We start from the raw sequence: 21921 nt of genomic DNA on the forward strand, positions 1-21921 counted from the left end.
CAAGGAATGCGTTGGAATAGTCAGTCTAGAGGTATCAAAAGCATGAATTAGGTTTTCAGCAGCAGGTGAGCAGAGAAGAGGCGAAGTAGAGCAATGTTATAAAGGTGGAAAGAGGCAGTCATAGCGATAGCACGAGTATGAGTCTAGAAGCACATTTCAGGATAAAATGTGACACAAAAGTTGTGAACAGACTGGCTTAATCTCAGACTGTTGCCAGAGAGACGGATGGAATTCATAGCTAGGGAACGGAGTTTGAAGCGGGCACCGAAAACAATGGCTTCAGTGTTCCCAATAATTAATTGGAGAAAATTTCTGCTCTTCTGGTACTGGATATTGGATAAGCAGGTTGATAACTTAGTAACAGTGGAGTTCAGAGATGTAGTGATGAGGTAGAGCTGGATGTTTCAGCATACATACGAACATATGAAATAGGAGCAGAAGTAGGCCATTTGGCCCCTCGAGCCTGCTCCACCATTCAATAAAATATTGACTAATCTGAGTGTAATCTCCACTGCACATACCTGCCATACCCTGATAACCTTTCACCTCTTAGTTAATCAAGAATCCATCTAGTTCTGTGTTATAAGTATTCAAAGATGTTGCTTCCGTTGCCTTTTGAAGGAGAGTTTCAAAGACTCACAACCCTCTGAAAGAAAAAAATTCTCCTCATCTCTGTCTTAAATAAGCGATCCCTCATTTTTAAACCATGACCCCTAGTTCTAGACTCTCCCACAAGAGGGAACATCCTCTCCTCGTCCACTCTGTCAAGATCCCTCAAGATCTTAAAGGTTTCAGTCAAGTCGCCTCTTACTTTTCTAAACTCCAGTGGATGCAAGCCTAACCTGTCCTAACCTTTCCGCATAAGACAACCTGCCCATTCCTGGTATTAGTCTAGTAAACCTCCTCTGAACTGCTTCTAACACATTTACATCCTTCCTTAAATAAGGAGACCAATACTGTACATAGTACTCCAGATGTGGCCTCACCAGTGTCCTATATAACTGAAGCATAATCTCCCTACTTTTGTAATCAATTCCCCTCACAATAAACAGTAACATTCTATTAGCTTTCCTAATTGCTGTACCTGCATACTGGCCTTTTGTGATTCATGCACTAGGACACCCAGCTCCCTCTGAATCTGAGTTCTGCAAATTCTCACCATTTAGATAATATGCTTCCTTTTTTATCCTTCCTGCCAAAATGGACAATTTCACATCTGCCCACATTATACTCCATTTGTCAGATCTTTGCCCACTCACTTAACCTATGTAATTTCTTACATCCTCTTCACAAATTACTTTCCTACCTATCTTTGTGTCATCAACAAATTTAGCAACCATGCCTTTGATCCCTTGTGCCTCTGGATGATGTCACTGAGGGGCAGCAAGTAAAAGAGAAATAGGAGTGGGCCAAGGATAGATCCTTGAGGGACACCAGGGTAATGGTGTGGGAGCAGGAAGAGATGCCATTGCAAGTGATACTCTGGCTATGATTAGATAGATTAGAATGGAACCAGGTAAGAGCAGTTCCACCCAGCTGGACAGCAGCGGAAAGGTATTGGAGGAGAATGGTGTGGTCTACCACTGGAAAGGCTGCAGAAAGGTAAAGAAGGACAAGGAAGGAAAGTTTACCTTTGTCACAGTCACATAGGATGCCATTTGATAAAAGCCATTTCAATACTGTGGCAGAGGAGAAAACCTGATTGGGGAATTCAAACATGGAGTTCAGGGAAAGATAGAAACAGGTTTAGGAGACAATAATATGTTCAAGGACTTTGGAGGGGAAACAGAAATTGGAGATGGGACAGTAGTTTGCAATGACGGTGGGGTCAAGGGCTTTTTTTTAAGATGACAGCAGATTTAAATGAGGCAGGGACAACACCTGAAAAGAGAGAGCCACTTACAATATCAGATAACATGGTGATCAGCAGAATAATGGGAATAGTACTGAGGGAATGGGAGGGGAGTCTCATAGACAAGATGAGCTCAGAGAGGGCATGAGGGAAGATAGGAGAGAAGCTGGAGAAAGATGCGAGTTCAGGGCTCGAGTAGGGGGCAGCATTAAACAAAGTTTGGCCAGGTGAGCTAGTGGGAGGGACATGGCTGATTGGATTGTCTCAAACTTAGTGACAAAAAAATCCACAAGCTCCTTGTGCTTGTTGATGAGGGTAGAGAGGTATGAGAAAATGGTTTACAGTAGACAGAAGAAGCCAAGGGTTATCTCTAGTGAGCAGTTTTAACAGATGAGAGCTGTACTGGAGTGTGTTCAGTGGTCCAGCCAGTGAATAGCGAAAACCAAAAAAGTTTGAGAACCACTTTACAATCGTATTAAATTGGAGTGAGGCATATCAAACTACATGACTTGAGTTTTTCACACCAAGGATAGTAGATATTTGTAATTCTTTCCCCTGAAAGGTTGTGGATACTAGATAATTGAAACGTTAAAAACTGAGATCGATAGTCTGAACTTAACAAAATTCCATCAAGGGTATATTGATGGAGCCAAGGCGGAAAAATTGAGTTGAGGCGCAGGTAAGCCATTATCCGCACTGAAATGGAGCAGCAGGCTCTCGGGGCTGAATGGTTCAGCTTCTGGTAGGGCCGTCAATGAATGGGGCAGCCGTGCGGTTATAATTTAGAATGACGCGCCGCCGATTGGCCTGCGGCCGAAGGAATCCTTAAACCCGTTCACTAATGGCGCTCACTTGAGCCCTGTCAGACCTGATGCCAGGCCTGATGCCGGAGGGACGGCGAGTCGGTCATTCTTGTGTCAGGAACCCGCCTATCGGGGGGGGGGGGGGGGGCTGAGATACAGGCGAATCCAAGGCTCCAGAGCTCTACAGCTGAGACGAAACAGCGCTTGGGGCCTGGTGTGCGTATGGTGGGGTAGTGCCGGTTGTACGCGCGCGCGCCCGCCCCGGGGTGGGTGTGTAAGGCCGATGAGGGTATGGAGGAGGAGCCGTATGTGTCTATGTGCGGGGGGAGGGGGAGGGTGGTATCCGGAGCCGTTGTTAGGGCGGGGCATAGCCTGACATCACGTGTTGTGAAGGAAGGCGGAGGCCTGAGCGAGAACGAGAAATCGAGTGTCGAGGTAGCGGTCGAGGTGGGTGGGCTGTGGCCGGAGTGTACGGCGTTGAGAGGCTGCGCGAAGCGGATGCGGAACAGGGATCTTACAGTAGCCGTGACGGTTACTTGAGAAGCCGGGGCGTAGAAGCTGACTTCTCCGGGAATGCCCTGGGAGAGGCCGGGGCTGATGAGGACATGTTCTCGACATGGAGAGAGGATAACTGGCACCTGGACATGGAGAGCGCCGAGGAAGCAGAGTGCAGGTACTAGCCCGAGTCTGCTGCCTTCAAATATGTCTCCGCTCCTGCCTTTAACTTCTTGTCAACGGGTCGCTCCTGGTTTGTATTATTCTGTGTCTGGGGTTTCCTCCTCATTCAAGATTTACAAATCTTGTACAGTACTTGGTCCACAGGTTATAATTTTAGTTGGTACAGTAACAGACATTACTCAGTTTCCAGATTATAATCTATTTAAATAGCGCAGTAATAGCGAGCGGGTGGAGGCTGCTATGATGACAGGTGCCTCCAGAGCAAATTTGACTCCAACTGGCTTGCCAAAAGCCTTGGAGCAATTGGCTTGATAGGCAAAGTCACAGATTTCCATAGTATAATATATGTTCTTGTAATCTTGTCGCTGAGAGGTGAGACTGAATTTCACGTATTTTGCGATGTCTGTCTGCATAAGCATGAAGATATGTGCATTTTTAAATTTTGGGTTAGTAAAGAATTTTCGGGAGCAGCTTATGGCATAATGGCAGATAGATTTTGATGTCCCTAGTTTGAATCCTTTAAACTGTTTGAGGTAGACTCCGGACAGATGGCTGTATTCATTTGGTCTGTTGATGTGATGAGTGGGTTTAAGTGGTTCCTAAAGGTCATCTTTTGCATTCATGATGCCACTCATTATATATTTCAGAGGGTTTTTTTTATTATGGAATATGAATGGTGACTTCCAAGAAAAAGGAGGATGGTCCTGGAGAATGGAATTCTTTTAATTTTTAGCCCTTGACCTTAGTCCAATCATATGCTCCATCACCAACCTCGAGAGCAACATCTTACACCATATGTGGCTGTTTTTTCATTAAACCTGGCATCCTGCTGCCTTTAAGTGAGATTGCTGATGACTGTATGCTTGTTAATTGTGATTTGGTTTGAAAAAAGTTGACTAATTCAGGTGTATGGATTAAACAGTTTAAATAAAATGAGGCTTTCTGCACCACTTCCAATAACAATTTAAATTAAATGCCTTTTGAAATAAGAGGAACAAATTGCAGTGCCAAATTAGAAATAGTTTTATGCTGTAGGCCCATGCCCACTAGAAACTGTAATGAGTGCCCATTTTTCTCATATAAGATATTTATAACCAACAAAGGAAACTCTTATCCCACTAGTTTGGGCTCAATTTGAACTTGTATTCTAGAGGAGAAGTTAAGTCTCTAACCACTGTACCAACCTGTTCCCAGGTTATAATTTTAGTTGATACAGTAACATACATTACTCATTACTCATTCCCCATTTATTCTTTCGTTCAAAAAATTGTTCCTTTGTTTCAGATCTTTTTGACTGAAAACACTGCTAATTTATTCCTAGGCCACTTCTAGTATTGTTTTGCAACTGAATGGTCTTGTGCCTCTGGCAATCTGATTTTTTTCCCCCTTGTTCTTACATTGGTAACTGAATGCTGTTGTAGGATCATGGAGGGGATCCCACATTCCAGCACCTTGTGATGCTACATGATGTTTTTTTTTTAGTTTTTTTATTGTTCCATGTCAGTTTATTTGCCACAACTGGTACTGCTTTTCTGCCCTCTTAAATTCAAGTCCTGCCTCATCTGCAAAGCTCCTACAGCTAAGCGCAGAACATTATTGTTTGATCGGGTAGTTGCCCATTCCTCTTGTCCACCGTTTGTCCTTTTACAGGATAAGTGTTTAAAAAAGTTGTCATAGTATGATTATAGCACAGAAGAAGGCCATTCACCGTCAATGCTGGCTCTCTGCAAGAGCAGCTCAGCTACCCTCACACACCTGCCTTCTCTCTGTAGCCCTGCAAATATTTTCTCTTGATGATAATCAATTTTCTTTTGACAGCTATGATTGAACCTGTCTCCTTTACAATCTCGGGCAATGCATTCCAGATCCTAATGACTCTCTGCTTGGGGGGGAAAATAGCTTTCCTCATGCCACCTTTGGGCATGATATTTGGAGTTACTACAAAATGTGATATAGTGGTTTGCATAGCTAGTTACCAACTTTGCGGAAAACTAATTTTATTCAGATTACATTTTATATTTACTATGGCTATTTGCTCAGCTGAAACATGTTGCTCTATTGTCTGTTATAAACCTCTATTATAAACCAGTACACTATTGCCAGTATTTTAGAAATAATTTATGTAGCTAGATTAAATGTGTGGGCATTGGTGTCATGTCTAAACTGGCTGACTGCTCAACATAAATTGTTTTTCTCTTGTGCTACTTAGTGTTGGAGACATTGCATAACCTCCAAAGGCATATTTCCCCTTCATGGTAACTGCCAGTATACACTTGAGCCTCATCCTCTTCTTTATTTATATAATGTCACTTACTGACATTACCCAGAAAGTAGGGATTAGGTTTCCGTGTATGCTGATCACAGGTTGCTTTATTTTTCTACCTTCTCTTGATTTCAAGGTTATTGCTTGATCTTCTAACTGCCTCTCTAACATCAAGTCTCAGATGAATCAAATGGAGCAATCATTTTTGACTCCAGTAGGCTTTTACATGTTTGTCCTTTGCAGTACATTAGTTTTGTTGAGTCCAAAGTGCAAAATATGACGTTGATGGATCCAGAATCACGTTTTCTTTCTGCATCTGTTCCCTCGTCTTATTTGTCTTCACCTTTGCCGTTACTGTTACCTATTTGCTGCTGCTGCTGAATCTATTGATACGTTTGCTTGAAGCTTGACTCCTCTTATGCTCTTATAACAAGCCTTCCTGCTTCCACTCTCCATAAATTGCAGTTATTTCAAAATGTTGCCAGCTGAAAGCTTTTTACTTTCATAATCTCTATATTTATTGTGCTTCCCTGCCTCCCAGTCCTCTTAAGATTTTTATTTTTGAAATCCTTGCCCTTATTCTTGGACATCTTTGATAGCCTCATTCCACCATGTTTCAGTAACTTCATTCAAGTGTGTTACTACTTGCACACTTCACTCCTCCATCACTTCTGTACTCCTTGCTCCTTATCCTCTTCAATCCACCATTGGTGACCATTCTTTCAGTCAGCAGGCTATTGCTTTTTGGAATTCCCTTCCAAAATCTCTCGGCCCTACTCCCTATGCCCCTGTTTTCAAAAAACCTCCAATTCTCAGCACCCAGTCTTTTGTCTTCTAATTTCATTCTTCCCTGCCACCCAGTGTCTTTTTAATCCTCTGCTCTGTTAAGACTTCTAATAATTGATTTCAATGTGAGCAATAGTAGATAAATTCAAGTTGTTGTAAATATAGGTTTTATAATGACCTACATATTTACGTACAAAATCCATCTGCTAGGTTTGATTTGCTCACTGGTCTGCTTTTGCAGCAATATAAGTGGGCTATTCAGTCAACTATTCTAGATGAATGAAGGTCATTTAAGGGAATGGTGCTCAGTTAAAGAAGGTGGCTGGTTTTCTATTGCCTTCTCTTATATATTTCCATTTTCAAAATTGGTTTAATTAACTTTTGTGTTTCTTTTTTTGAAGGTACAAATTCCTTTTCACACCACACATATATCTAGGCTATTTGTGCTGTTAAAGGGTGCACTGTTTTACACACAAGGTCATCGGAGGAGATGATTAGTGACTATCAACCATAGAATATAATTAACTTGTTATTTTGCATGAAGGATCCCATTTGTTGTAATAGAAAGTGTCATTAGAAATTGGCAAATAACAGCTGAATTTTGAAGCAAGTGTTGTTAAAATGTGTGACCTCCATAAAATAACCTCATTTAGGTTTACAATTGTCTTAATTTGTTTTTTTTAATCTACTACAGACAAGAACAGTGGAAGCTCCTGGGAGGCCTGAAGACCACTGTGGAGGGGCTGCTGTCAACCAACAACCCCAATGTTTGGTCTAAGTATGGAGGATTGGCACGACTGTATAAGGACATGAACAAGATTATGTGTCATGGACTTCTGGAAGACAAGGTCTCGGTTATTGTGTTTTTTTCTTGCAGTCGGATGGAGAGCTTGTTCTAATTAAATATTAATGACTATCTATTTGCAATAGCAAGCAGAACTTGAGCCAATAAATAATCTAGTCATTGTAATCAACAATTCCAAAGAATCTAAATTATCATGCTCATTGGTTCTCACTCCACATATTCCACTGAATTTATCAGATTGTTGAAGGAGTTTTGGTTAATAGTAACCTTTACCAACGTGTTCAGTTTGCTTGAGCCACTGGGGAAAAGTAATTCAAATATGAAAGGGATTTTTCCATTACTATAGTTGTGAAGGCAACTGCAACAGAACAAGTTCTATTTTTGGTAGGACGTTATGACTAATGCTACTTTGTGATTATTTCCTGAATTCTTGAGTACTATGCACAGTTATCATAGTAAGATTGCATTTAATAACTCAATTTTACAATTGAATTGTAACTTAAATCTTGTAGCACGGAACACCTGGGCCTCACGAAATTGATTCTGCTCCTATGCGCCTTTTAATATCTGATTGAATGTGCTTATGTTATCTGCAAAACTGCATAGAACAATTTTACTTGAGTGACTTAAATTGTTTACTGCATACTGGACACTGCACTGGCTCAACAGAATCCAGTATGAAACTAGTGGTTAGCTTTTGCTTTGGACTACATTCTTAATACACTAACAATTTTCTTTCTTCCCTTTATCCACCCCCAATCTCCCCACCCCACCATAAAAATTTGACAATCTGTTATATGATATTCCAGATTAAGAATTGTTTATTTTTTAAAAAATCTGCTCGGATGACCTATCAATTTTTGCTTCATTTGCTGTCAGTTGGCCTCTTATGGGGAGATTTCAAACAAAGTTTCCAAGTCCTTCTCTCTGTGGAAAGAGCTTAATTGTATTTTGCTACTTGACTAAGTTTCCATGAACTGGATAGTGTTACTACTGGTTGTATTATATCATGGGAAGCAATGAAAATTATTCAAGTCGTTTGATTTGTACAAAACACTGCAATCTGTTAAAATGCTGAAGCAGGTTAAGGTTCAAATTTAAAACCTGCACCTTGGTAGAAAGTTTGAGTTGTAGCCCGTAGATGCTGACAGTAACTGGAATTGGTTTAAGGCTGTTTAAGCTTTTTTTGTTTATCTAAAAGTAACTATCCTGCATTGATTGGAGTAGATTTTAATTAAAGCACCAGGTTCTGATGCATTATGCTCATACAAAGGAGAAAGGTGTTTTTATATCAATGAGCTTAAAATCACTTTCTTTTTTGTTGTATAAAGCAATGCTGAACTGTTTTGGGTTGAGGTGGTCTTGTGAATTTGTTCTTCGCTTTCAAATGAATTTTTGAGGATCCAAAAGAAACACTGCCATAGATTTATAAATCTATAGAATTCACAGGCTGTGTCAGTGAAAATCGAAGCTTTCTTTCCTAATTTTTGCGGTAATATGTTGAAAAGAAATAATTAACTTTGGTGCAAGTCTGTGACATAACTTAAGAGGTTTGGACAATTTCCTGAGCCACTAAATTGTGCATCATTCTATTTGAAATTCCAATAACTGGCTCCCATGGCTGCTGCATATTACATGAGTGCTACTGCAGTACTGTTGCACTCATGTGACTCATACTGCAGATGTGGGGTTTTTTATTCACTGTTTAAAATAACAGCATGTCAGAATAGTTCCTTACCACATTCTCTATTCAAGCAAGCTATTTTTCGTTCCTCTTGGTGGGAAGTTCACAGCTTCAACATCTGCACAGCTCAGTTCAGGAACTTGATGAAGAGGATGTTGTGATATCATAGTATATAAGGCAGCATTTGTTTTTTTTAAAAAATGTATGAAATCTTTTGGTTTGCGTTCCTGTTACTTTGTTCACCTGGAGTCACTGCAGTTATTGTGACAACAAAAAAAAGAATGTATTTTACCAGGATAGTCAATATTTTAAATATATTTGACTATGGGCTCATGGAATCAAATACCCAACAATGGGGAAATATGGACATGTCTAAAGAAGGATTGTTTTTGGAATGTATTTGGTTCTTTGCATACCATAGGGTTTGTCAGTAGTTTGTACAAGTTGCAAGGCAGTTATTGTTACATCACTTGATGTATTAATGTTCTTGAGTTGCAGGATGTTAAGATTACGACTGTCATAGGGAAGTACTTAACAGGATTTGCTGTCAGAATAAGGTTACCATTGAGACTGCTGGTAATTGAGTCTGGATTAAAGAGGAATTAAATGCATGAAAAGTTAACTAGTGCTTGAGAGGGTGTAAATATTTAACTGATGGCTGTATTTTTCAAATTAAACAGGTATACTCAGAACATAAAGATTACTGGCCGTTTGTAAGAGATGTCGGCTGGGTCAGCTCTCGCCTTGCTCACCATATTGAGCAGGTAAGCCAGAGAGGGGGGGGGAAATGCTATTACCGTTATTATAAAATGTTTACTGTTTGCTTGATCATTGTGCTTAATTCTTCGTCTACTCCAGTGGGAATGTTTTGTGGGCAAATAAGCTTTCAGTTCCTCATGTTTCTTGTTTGGTTTTTTTTATTGCTATGGCTTTTTGTTTTGAAAGCTGTTGAAACAAGTTAACCTACAATAGCGCATTTCAGGACTTTCAGGCACCCTGATCTTCAAACAATATATTAACTAATATGGCTCAATTGTTGCATTTTCTACTTGCACGCAGTTTTGTGGTAAAGTATACAAATGTCTCCCTTTCAACAAACAATCATTCTAATCCTTCAACTTTTGAAACCTTTTAATGGTTCTTCAAATTCAGCTGAATTTGAAATAGTTTTTTTTTCTGGTTTAAAAAAAAATTGGCAGCCATTATTTTCGTGTCTCCATTTCCTGATGTGGCTCCCACAAATGCTCAGAACTAACTTGAGGTGTGATGTGCAGCAAAATTATAAACAAAACAATTTATAGTTATAAAAATTACAATAATGTGCACTTCATCATCTTCATTTTACCATTCTGAATTATTTCCCAAAATATAATCATTTTGCTTAAACAGAAGTGTTTTTTCTTTGTAACTTCGATTATAATGGCTCAACTTTCGGCTGAAATTCATTGTGTGACAGGCCACTCATTTCTTCCGCACATAACAAAGTTGCTGTCAGTGATATTTTGTGCTCAGCAAAATTTTAGTGAGACATTATAATTGGTATTTTTCTGAATGGTTGGAAAATCGTGCCATGGGAAGTGCTCTCTAACTGGAGGTTGGCATGACAGCCTAAGTTTCCAGAGGCATTGCTGAAAATATCAGAATATCCAGATTTGCAACTTTATAAATCTATTCCCATTTGCAAATTAAATTTGGGAGCCAGTGTGCCCAAGTTATTCACAAGCTGGTTTTGAACTTAAGTTCATACCATGTTACTGAATGCACTATTATTGTTTTAATTAAAAATGGTGATAAATGTAATCTCAAACTGAAGTTTCATAAATAAATATGTTCAGTCCTTTTCATATAAAGATTGTAACTGAAAGTTAAATTGAACATGATAAAATATTTCTGGGACTAAAATAGAATGATCAGTAGTCCTGGTGGAAACAGATGCATAAAAACCCCATTTCTCATTCAAGCATTACTTCTTAACTTTTCTTTAGTTTTGACTTGTCTGAGAAGTGAAACTACACACTTCAACTTACTTCTGAGCATCTGTTTAATTTAGATTGTGCTAGTTTATAACACTGATCAACAAACAGTGCTATTTTAACACGGTAGTTAATCCATTAAAAATAATTGTTTACAGGCCAAATTTAAGCTCGTTAGTTAACCCATTAAAAATAATGGAAATTCACTGGATTTGCATTTAATATGAGTGCCGGTCATCTTGAGCAGTCCCTTGGGATCGAGGATGACTTGCTTCCACCCCGGTTCGATGAGTTCTGAGATGGCTGATAAGTTCAATGCACGATCTGTAGACTTGGCCACATGCAGGGCAGGTGGTGCTTGAAGGGTTGGGTTGCTTGCAGATTTGTGTGCTCCCTCCGATACCTTGACTTTGCTTCTGCACTTTCCCAATGAAGTCCCTTGAAGTGCTCGGTGCATTCCCGGATGAATTTTTTCCATTTGGGTCAATCACAAGCCAGATAGTCCCCTGAGTCAGCAAGGATGTTTGGGCTCTTCAGGAATGCTTTGAGGACATCCTTAAAGCTTTTCCACTGCCTCTTGGGAGTCTTCTGCAACAATCGAGTTCCAAGCAGAGAACAGTTGCTTCAGGAGCCTGGTGTCAGGCATACAAACTATATGTCCCGCACAGTTTTGAATGATTTGTGCCTCAGTGCTAAGCAAATTGGCTTGGGAGAGGACATTGCTGTTGGACTGCCTTTCTTGCCACCAGGTTTGGAGGATCTTGCGAAGGTACCGCTGGTGGTACTTCTCTAGTGCTTTGAGTTGCATGGGATCATTGCTGCCCAGTAAGCCATGGCCTTTGTCTTGGGTTTGAGATCCTGGTCCTAAAACACTCTTCCTCAGTCAGCCAAAGGCTGAACTGGAACATTGGAGGCAATGATGAATTTTTTTGGCTATGTCTGCCTTTGGCGAGAGGCAGCTCCCAAGATCTTACCATTGATTTTAATTGATGGGAGAGGTGCTGTGCTGTGGGAGCTGATTGGGAGAGAACCTTACTTTTCCAGGTGTTTAATGAAAAGCCTATTTTCTCATCTGCTTTGGAGGAGTCATCACTGGATCACTACGTTGGCACTCCTGTTAAATGCAAATGTGGTGGCACAGCGTGTGGGAGTTCTTATATATAACATTGCATGTTCATGGGGTGAGTGCCTCCAAAATATATTATATTTTTAAATTAAGACAAATAACAAAGCACTATGTGGGGCAAAATGATCAAGGGAAAATCTGTAGGATGGTGTTTTAAAACTAAATATAATAGATGCATTTAATATCCATCTCCAATTCTTGTTTCTTTTCTCAATCTTGGTTTTATTAGTTCTTGCGTTTCCTTGGCTCGGTGACTACTGAAGGGGATTTTTAAAAAATCTGTTTAGGTTTATTTTCCCTTTTGTTGAAATTGAAATGCTGGGCTGTAACAATTTACTGTTCAAAATACATTTACCGGTTAAGTGGTGACTAATTCAAATCCTTTTCCAGTATTAGAGGAAGTAGAGCCAAAACCTGTAGAATGGCAAGGTATTAAAATGTGGAAATAGTAAAATAGACAGATTGAAGAAAGTGTAAAGCCAAAGGTTACAGGATAAGTGATAAACCAGAGAAGAGAAGGAAATCAGTATTTTTGAAAAAGAAATGTAAGAGGAAGAGATTGGTATGTGCTTTCTTTTGTGACATCACCTAAGGTCGAAAAGAATTGGAGAGAAAACAATATAAATCCAGAAGTATTAGTTACATATTGCTGACTTGGGCTTTCAAAGCTCTGTAAATTACAGGAGAAAGGTAAGGAGATCCATATAACAATGCTGAATTGTTTCTTCTGTTTTCCCAACCAAAGTATATAAGATGTTCAGTTTGCGGGGAATTGAACCGAAACATGATTTTGTAATTTTTTTTTGTTTCTCCCCTCAGTTTATGGACAGTGATGCACATCCTGTTCCAAAAAGTAATTCACAGAAAGCACAGTGCTGGCTCCACCACAGCCTTCAGTTCCATTGCCTGTCATCACAGCTAAGGCCATTGCTCAGCAACTGTGAATACACTAAGAAATTCTACAAAGGTACAACATAACTTAATGTGCTTTAGACTATATTATGTAGGGTTGGAACTTAACACATCTGCTCCATAATAATGCATATGATCCTGAACATGCATAGCTGAACAGAGTTTTCATTCTAGAAGCTTGAAGGTCTCCATTTTCAACCTTTAAATTGGGCACATAGGTATAATTAGCTACAGTGAGGAAACAAATATTACATATCCCATTGCCTTTAGCCTTATTGTGCAATCGAGCACCCCAATGAAGGGTAGCAATTGCAGGAAGTCTTAGTTGAGAACTGGGAATTTCTTCAATTTTAATTTAATTGGATGGAAAAACAAGCATGGAGGGCTGTTTAATTACTTACTAGCCCTCCATACAAGTACCAGAATCATTCAGTTGGAATCAGCCCTAATATATGAAAGTCTGTAGGGTTTACTCTGAAAGGCACACCCTGATGATTAAGGCCATTGGATAAATACTGCACAGTAATGGGATTGCATGTACTAAAAGAGAAAATTACTCAAAACATTTAATCGTGGAAAAGCTCACTTCTGTATTTGAGATGTGTGATGTGACGAGTAATTTGAGGGGAGAGAGTAGAAGTGGTAAGCAATGTATACTTCAGCAATAAAGTGACGAGTACAAAAAAAGATAACTACTCACATCAAATTGCAGATTGAGGAGGGAAAAAATTAGAGTACAAGAGAAAGCTAGCTAGTAATAGAAAGATGGTTAGTAAAAGTTTCTATAGATACTTAAATAAAAGAGTTAACAAAGTGAGCATTGGTCCTATAGAAAGTGAGTCTGTGGGATTGATAATGGATAGTAGGGAGATGGTGGATGAATTAAACAAGCATTTTGCTTCGGCCTTCACTATACAGGACACAAGTAACATCCTAGAAATAGCTGTAAATCGGGAAATGGGAGGGAGGAACTCAGGGAAAATGATAATCACCAGGGAAGTGGCATTGAGCAAATTGTTGGGGCTGTAGGCTGACAAATTCTCAGGTCCGGATGGACTTCACGCCTTGAAAGAAGTGGCTAATGAGATAGTTGATGCGTTGGTTTTAATTTTCCAAAATTCCCTAGATTCAGGGAAGGTTCTATGATTGGAAAATAGCAAATATAACTCCTTTATTCAAAAAGGGAGAGAGACAAAGCAGGAAACTACAGGCCAGTTCGCCTAACATCTGTCATAGGGAAAATGTTAGAAGCTATTATTAAAGATGTTATAGCAGGGCACTTAGAAAAATTCAAGGTAATCAGGCAGAATCAACATGTTTTGGTGAAAGTGAAATCCTGTTTAACCAATTTATTGGAGTTCTTTGAAGGAGTCAGATGTGCTGTGGGTAAAGGGAAACTGGTGGATGTACTGTACTTGGGTTTCCAGAAGGCATTTGATAAAGTGCCGCATCAAAGGTTATTGCAAAAAATAAAAGCTCATGGTATAGTGGGTAACATATTGACATGGATAGAAGATCGGCTAGCTAACAGGAAGCAGAGAGTTGGCATAAATGGGTCTTTTTCAGGTTGGCAGGGTGTGATGAGTGGTGTGCCACAGGGGTCAGTGCTGGGGCCTCAACTTCTTACAATTTATATAAATGACTTGGATGAAGGGAACCGAAGGAACGGTTGCTAAATTTGTTGACGACGCAAAGATAGGAAAGTAAATTGTTAAGAGGACATAAGGAGACAACATAGGTTAAGTGAGTGGACAAAGATCTGGCAAATGGACAATAATGTGGGCAAATGTGAAATGGTCCATTTTGGCAGGAAGGTGAAAAAGAAGCTTATTATGTAAATAGTGAGAGATCGCAGAGCTCTGAGATTCAAAGGGATCTGGGTGTCCTTGTGCATGAATCACAAAAGAGTAGCGTGCAGGTACAGCAAGTAATTAGGAAAGCTAATAGAATGTTATCATCTTATTGTGAGGGGAATTGAGTACAGAAGTACAGAGGTTCTGCTTCAGTTGTACAGGGCACTGGTGAGACCATATCTGGAGTATTGTGTACAGTACTGGCCTCCTTATTTTAGGAGAAATGTAAATGGGTTAGAAGCAATTCAGAGAAGGTTTACTAGACTGATACCAGGAATGGGCAGGTTGACTTATGGGGAAAGGTGGACAAGTTAGGCTTGTATCCACTGGAGTTTAGAAGAGTAAGAGGCGACTTGATTGAAACATATAAGATCCTGAGAGGTCTTGACAGGGTGGATGTGGAGGGGATGTTCCCTCTTGTGGGAGAATCTAGAACTAGGGGTCATTGTTTAAAAATAAGGGGTTGTTTATTTAAGACAGATGAGAATTTTTTTCTTAGGGACGTGAGTCTTTGGAACTCTCTTCCACAAAAGACGCTGGAAGCAGAGTCCTTGAATATTTTTAAGGCGGAGCTGAATAGATTCTTGATTAACAAGGGGGAGAAAGGTTATCGGGGTAGGCAGGAATGTGGATTGGAGGTTGTTATCAGATCAGCCATGATCTTATTGAATGGCAGAGCAGGCTCAAAGCGCCAAGTGGCCTACTCCTAATTCACATGTTCGTATGACACTGCTTCGAGAGAGAAGGAAATGACTTTGCCTCACTTTGAGATTACTTCCTCAGAGCTGCTTTTTAAAATGAAATTTGAAATTCCAGAAACCACAGCTGAACTGTAAATGAACCAAACTACTGCCATAGTAAATTTTTATTAATAGATTTCGAAATAAGAATTCATCAGAACACCCATATAGTTAATGAATGACATAGCTGGCAGAAGTTCTTAATGAAGTATATTCACAAATTGAAAAAAAATGAAGTGTTGGCTGTGTCCTTTGAAAGATTAAATCATGTACAGCAGGGCTCAGAACCAAATGTCACAGAAGAAGAATGAGTTATTGGAACAGATCCTTTGGTATAGAATATTCCTGCTATTGGATCTAGCTTACCATAACTTTGATTATGAAAATAATTGCAGTCTGTTTATCTCTTGCAGATACTGCTTTTCTGTTGAGTGATCCTCATGTGACTGCTATGTTCCAATGTCTGGAAGCTGTGGAACAAAATAATCCTAAAATGTTAGCTCAGATTGACACATCTGTGGTAAGACTGACCTTTCCCTTAGAAAATACTTAACTGTGTGCACAGATTGTAATGCAGAACTGTTTTAAACACTGGAATTATATTTGTAAGGGAAGCCACATTTGAGATCAGAATTATGTCAGATTTATTCAGGCCTCCAGAGATGGTCCCAAGCTCCAATACATTTTGTATTAATTTTTCTCTCTCCAATTTTGGATTTGTTTTATTGTGCCTGCCCCACCCCAAATCCTTTCCTGAAGGCTTTGAATCATGTTGGAATAAGTTTTAGTTCCCAAATATCTTGTCCAAGTTGCTACTTTTCATTTGAGCCTGCCCAGCGAGGCAACTTGCTATTAATTGTTTTAATTCCGTATGTGTCTAGATGCAGTCAATTACATGAGAGAAAAGATGTTATTCAAACTACCAGAATGCTGCCTAATGTGCCTATGTTTGTTCTTTGTGGTGTGCTCCTAGTCCTTCCCAAACCACTGTCTGAATTTTTTTTAGCTTTTCTGCTCCCCCATTTTATAACCAGAATTAGCCAGGGGACGTAACTTGTTGTAGGCTGATGCAGCATTCCTTGCTTTATCAAACTGGTTTGACTAAATGGCCACATATTTGTGTTAATAAGCAAAAGACATTTTCAGGTTGGCAATTCAGAGAGACATGGAGCCAGCACTTGAGAGAGATTTCAAGTGCTGTGATTGGGAGGGAGAGACAGGACTGGAAGTACATAGCCAGTGATAAGATTTTTCTTTCTCTATCAAATTTATTTTCTACCTCCTTCATAGGATTTTTGAGTCAACCCTAATTGAAGGTGGGCTTGTGACCTGATAGGCTTCCACTTTGAGCCAATTTGCTAGGATGTGTGCAAGCATGCCTAGAGACATTGGGCTGAATTTTCCCAGAATTGCACCAAGTGCGATAGTTGGTAGGTAAAGTGGAGTCCTACCCACTGATGAAAATGGCGGGTTTTCACGCCATATCTTCCCGAGCCCACCTCATTATATATTCACTCCCGTGAAACACGCCGTTTCCATGGCGGGCGGGCTCTCATTTGCCCGCTCGCCAGCACCCTGCTGTTGCATCATGCCACCAGCAAAGCGCTCATCTCCAGCTCACCACCGCTGCCTGGGAGACATCGCCAGCAAAGGAAAAAAGACTGCAGCCCCCCACCTCAACGACGGGTCCCTCAAGCTGGATGTCATGGTGGCCTGCCGGGATGTCCTCTAACCCTGCTCTGGCCGTAGGATGGGTAGCAATGTCACCCAACCCGGCTTGGGAGGTGATGGCAGTGGTGGTCAGCGTGAACGTCCTGCAGAGGAGGACAGCCACCCAGTGCCGCAAAAGGACGAATGATCTCCTCAGTTCTGCCAGGGTAAGTCACTCTTTCTATCCCTCCCAACTTACACACTGTCAAACCCATCTCACACCCACAGGGCCCTCACTACCAGTGCAAGGGACATCACCATTCACCCATATCGTCATTGTCTCATCCTGTCCATGGGACCACTCACCACCCACATAGGCCAGGCATACTTATCATCTGATCCAGCAGGAGTCCTGATATACACTCTCCCTATCTCTATCCATGCAGGATAAACTGGCTCACAACAGGAGGGAAAGGTCGCAGACAGGTGGAGGGATGCCAGAATTCAAAGTTCTCTCAGAATTTGAAAACAGAGCCATCCAGCTGGCCGGCGATGACCAGGACCGGTCTGCTGCTGACAGCGAGGTTGGCGCTGCTCAACCAAGTGAGGATCCAGCAGTGCAACATCCATTTGACAACCATGTATTGAGTGGTGTCCTCTTTCACGGGCTACTGACATGCACTAATTATCTCCCCTTGCTTTCGCAGGCACAACTGAGAAGCAGCCGATGGAGTCCACAATCCAGAGCCTCCAAGCAAGCTCCAAAGAAACCTCTGAAGAGGAATCTGAAGGCACTCTCCTTGAAGCCCAATCACAGCGCTCACCCACACCCTCCACCAGAGCAGAGACATGCACCTTGTTGGGACCTGGCTGTAAAGTAGCCTCGGGATCACAGTCTGGTGAGCAAATTGCACTTTCTGATCCACAGCAGATGGAGGCAGGGACTTCCCAGGTCCTTGATAGTAGGAGGACTTCTGGAGGCCAGAACATTGCTGAGTCTGAGTCAGATGATGAGCCTCTGGGCTTGGTCATGGCATAGTAGTTGGAGCTGTAAAGGCAAGCTAGGGAACAATAGGAAGGTATGCTCATTGCACTCCTCGGATTGCAAGGCACGATGGAGGAGTCCACCTGCTTTCAGACTAAGGTGATAATGCCGGCATTGCAACGCACCGAGGTCAACACTGGCAGAATGGTGGCTGCCGTGGAGACCTTGCTCTAGGACATCACTCCTACACTGCTGCATAGGCTTAACTCCATCACTGATACCATAGTTGGCCTCCAACAGTGTGTATGCGAGAGGGGTGTTGGGCAGCTCGATCTCTCACCAGCTACCCCTTCCGCTCAAGGAGTCAGCCAGGGGCCCTCGGGTACCCATAGGGAGGAGGATCAGCAGGTGCACGCTCCGGAGCCATCCACCCAGGTGACTCTGGGAGTGACTGGTCCATCTGACTCCCCTCTTCCTGTGACCTCCGCAGAACCAGCTTCACAGGCTGAGGAGAGTGCCACTGCCGCACAACAGGACCCCGAAAGCAGGCTGGGGCCCTCCAAGTCTCGGCCCTCCAGAGGATGGCCTGCCAAAGTCAGCACAGACAGGGCGTCACAGTTAGCAGGCTGCCTCCACCTCTGCTGTAGATGTCCAGGGAGCATCAAGACGAGTGGCAGGGTTAGGACAGTTAAGGAGAATTAGTCGTACAGCCTGGCCATGGGTGTTAATCACTTGTACATAATGTTCACTATTGTCAATAAACTCCCAAGAATGTCTCCCTGCCTATGGCTCCTTGTCCTGATGAGCAGTGTTCTTGTCACTCAGATGTGAAATCTTTCTGCACAAGATAAAAGGCAGGTGTCTCGGTCCAGGACCTCTTCCCTGTGCTCTGTGTGGCCTTCAGACCACAGTGAGACAGTCTCTCACTCCCTGGAAACATTATTGATGCCTGCATCTCGGCAATGCTAGTCGTTGCTGCTAGAATGTGGTGGGCAGGCGCCACAGTTCTCTCATACTGTGTGCTCTCAGCACCTTTTAAGATGAGGCTGGCCCCCATCAACACCAGTATCTGCGACCAGTGATGCTGTGCACCAGCTCCTGAAGGGCTGAGGGGCTGAAGGCGGACACAACATCAGATGCGTCTAAAGTTTCATGGCTGCATCTCTGAGATGGCCCTGGTCAGAGCGCAAGCAATCTGCCCTCAGCCAGACAGGAGTCAGACATTCTCAGGGGCTATCTGAAGATCTATGGAGTGTCCTCACTGTATGTTGTCATCATCCTCCTACGATCGAGCGACGATTAGGGCCTCCACTGCATCTCCATGACAGGAACATTCTCTCAGAGGGTATTGGCGCTGTGATAAGCCAGAGTAGAATCAAGCATTCACAGCTGTGATGTGAGGCATTACGGGGACATCTCACTGCATGTCGCCATCATCCTCCACAAATCTGGCAACTATGAGGGCCTCGAGTGTGCCTGCTTCGTCTAGCCAGTGCAAGAACCTCATCCCAGTCGTCATCACCACCGAGGACCCCCTCGCCCTCATCCCCGTCGGCGGCATCCTCATCGGAGGAGACATGCAGCTCCTCCATCTCCTCCTCAGCCAGCTTATCACCCCGTCGCAGCGCCCGGTTGTAAAAGGCACAGCAGGCGACGATGATGCGTGACACCTTCTGCGGACCATATTGCAGGACTCCAACAGACCGGTCCAGGCACCGGAACCGCGTCTTCAGCATCCTGATGGTCTGCTCCACCAAGTTGCGAGCTGCTGCATGAGCCTCATTATAGCGTCGCTCTGCTGCAGTCTGAGGCCGCCGCATGGATGTCATCAGCCACGGCCTCTGCAAGTAGCCTTTGTCTGCAAGGAGCCAACCTTGCAGCCTCTGTGGACCCTGGAAGACTGCAGGGATATGCAAGTGACTCAGGATATAGACATCGTGCACACTGCTTGGAAACCGTGCGCATACCTGCAGGATGCATTTCTGGTGGTTGTTTACCAGCTGCACATTCAGTGTTTGGAAGCCCTTGCGGTTGATGAAGCCCACTGAGTATAGCGGTGGAGACCTGAGCTCCACACGAGTGCAGTCAATCGCACCCTGCACCTGTGGGAATCCTGAGATCAGGGTGAATCCAACGGACCTTGCATCTTGGCTGTCCCGGTCCCGGGCGAAATGCATGAAGCTGTGTGCCATGGAGAAGATGGCATCCGTGATGCATTTGTGGCTGGTGGATTGTGAAATCCCACAGAGGTCACCTGTAGAGCCCTGAAAGGAGCTACTGGCATAGAAATTGAGCGCCACAGTCACTTTCACAGCCACTGGCAGTGGATGCCCTCCATTTCCCCTTGGTGCCAAGTCCTGCAGTAAGTGGCAGATGTGAACCACCAGGTCCCTGGACATGCACGGTCGTTGGCAACACTGGTTCTCAGCCATCTGCAGGAATGGCAGGCTGTGTCTATAGACCTTGGATGTCACTAGGCGCCGACCAGCCACGGCTCGCTGTCACTCCTGGGCAGCGTGTGCAGGAGTCCCTGCTGCCCTTTCATGAGGTTGGTGCTCCTGCCTTTGCGCAGCCAGGTGCCTCAGTCGCTCCTCTGTCTTCTACGGTCTCTGTAGGCCATCAGGCATACAGCTAGGTTCACCAGGATCCATGATCCTGATGTGGTCCTCCTGCAGCGTGAAAAAGAGAGAGAGAGAGATGTGGTTATCATGGCTGTACTTAGCACCTTTCCTGGCCCTGTGTGACCGCCCCTTAATGCTTCCCAGTGAGTGCTGGTCACCCCTCGGATGGCCAGAGATGAGTGCGCTGCATGGCCGCCCTATCAACTTGCGACATGGGGGACACTGATCCAAACCAGGGTGCTGAAATTGCGCCTCCAGCAGTGACTGCTACATGGCCAGCTTGGCGTGGCGATTGTATAATGTGTGCAGTCCAACTGCTCCACGGTCCAATAAAGCGGTGGCAGACTTGAAGTCTGAGATGGGGTGGTGGGCAAGGTATGGAGCGCTTGGCCCTTTGGTGCCTCTGTGTTGCTTGCATAGGTGGGCAGGCTAGGAGCCTGATCCCAATCATATCACTGTGGCTGCTTCTGATTTATCTCATTTGTGGAGGCATGGTCAGTTTATACAGATGTTCCTAATGCATGGCCACTTCCCTTGCTCACCCTGCCCCCCAGCTATGCGTGGGATGCTGCACCAGGGCAGCACTTGCCCCCAGACACACACACACACACACACCCCCCCGCCCCAAAACCCTGCCCCTCAGCAGTTGCCTCTAAGGTTGGCCAGCACTTGCACCCAGACACCCCCTATCCCTCAGTCGCCTGTAGAGGTAGCTGACTGCGCTTAACACATCACTGTGACTTATTACAAGAATGGGAAATTTAGGGTATTGATTGAAATTTGAGGATCTCAATCTTTTGAATGTAAGATTCAATAATAATCAAAATCTATTTTTTAAGAAATTATTCACCACGCCAAAGTGAGTATGTGGCATTGAGTAGCAACATCTACACAGTGAATATTACTGGCTTGGGTCTGCCAAGATTTAATGTACCTCTTGCTTGTGATTAGACAAGATGCCTTGCACAATTAAATACTTCCACTATGTCATGAGTAACGTGCCAGGAGTACCAGGAAGATATTCAAACAAGTTGACCTCACATTATCAGGCCAAGTGAGTTCTTTTGTAATAGGCACCCACAGCACCTGAAGTTGCTTATTGGCCCCATAGTGCCATATACAGGAAAAATGCTTATATTCAAGGCATTTAAAAAGTTTAGTTCTTAAGTATATCTTGCTTATATAATATT

At 42.8% G+C, this 21921-nt stretch overlaps 1 protein-coding gene across 3 annotated transcripts in view; it reads left to right on the forward strand.

Annotated features, from left to right (window-relative positions):
• Positions 1-3028: 3028 nt before the first annotated feature.
• rubcn (rubicon autophagy regulator) overlaps positions 3029-21921 on the forward strand; it is a 56631-nt gene continuing 37738 nt past the window's right edge. For 2 of the 3 annotated variants that reach the window (XM_078563994.1, XM_078563995.1), the window contains exons 1-5: positions 3029-3328; positions 7077-7230; positions 9552-9635; positions 12790-12937; positions 15889-15995. In XM_078563994.1, coding sequence (XP_078420120.1) covers positions 3261-3328; positions 7077-7230; positions 9552-9635; positions 12790-12937; positions 15889-15995 — 561 coding nt within the window. In that variant the 5' untranslated portion in view covers positions 3029-3260. Of the gene's footprint in view, positions 3329-7076; positions 7231-9549; positions 9636-12789; positions 12938-15888; positions 15996-21921 lie in introns of those variants that run through there. The other variant, XM_078563996.1, reaches the window with a different exon arrangement.

This window comes from Cetorhinus maximus, chromosome 19 (assembly GCF_964194155.1).
Source record: "Cetorhinus maximus chromosome 19, sCetMax3.hap1.1, whole genome shotgun sequence".
Classification (NCBI taxonomy): Eukaryota; Metazoa; Chordata; class Chondrichthyes; order Lamniformes; family Cetorhinidae; genus Cetorhinus; species Cetorhinus maximus.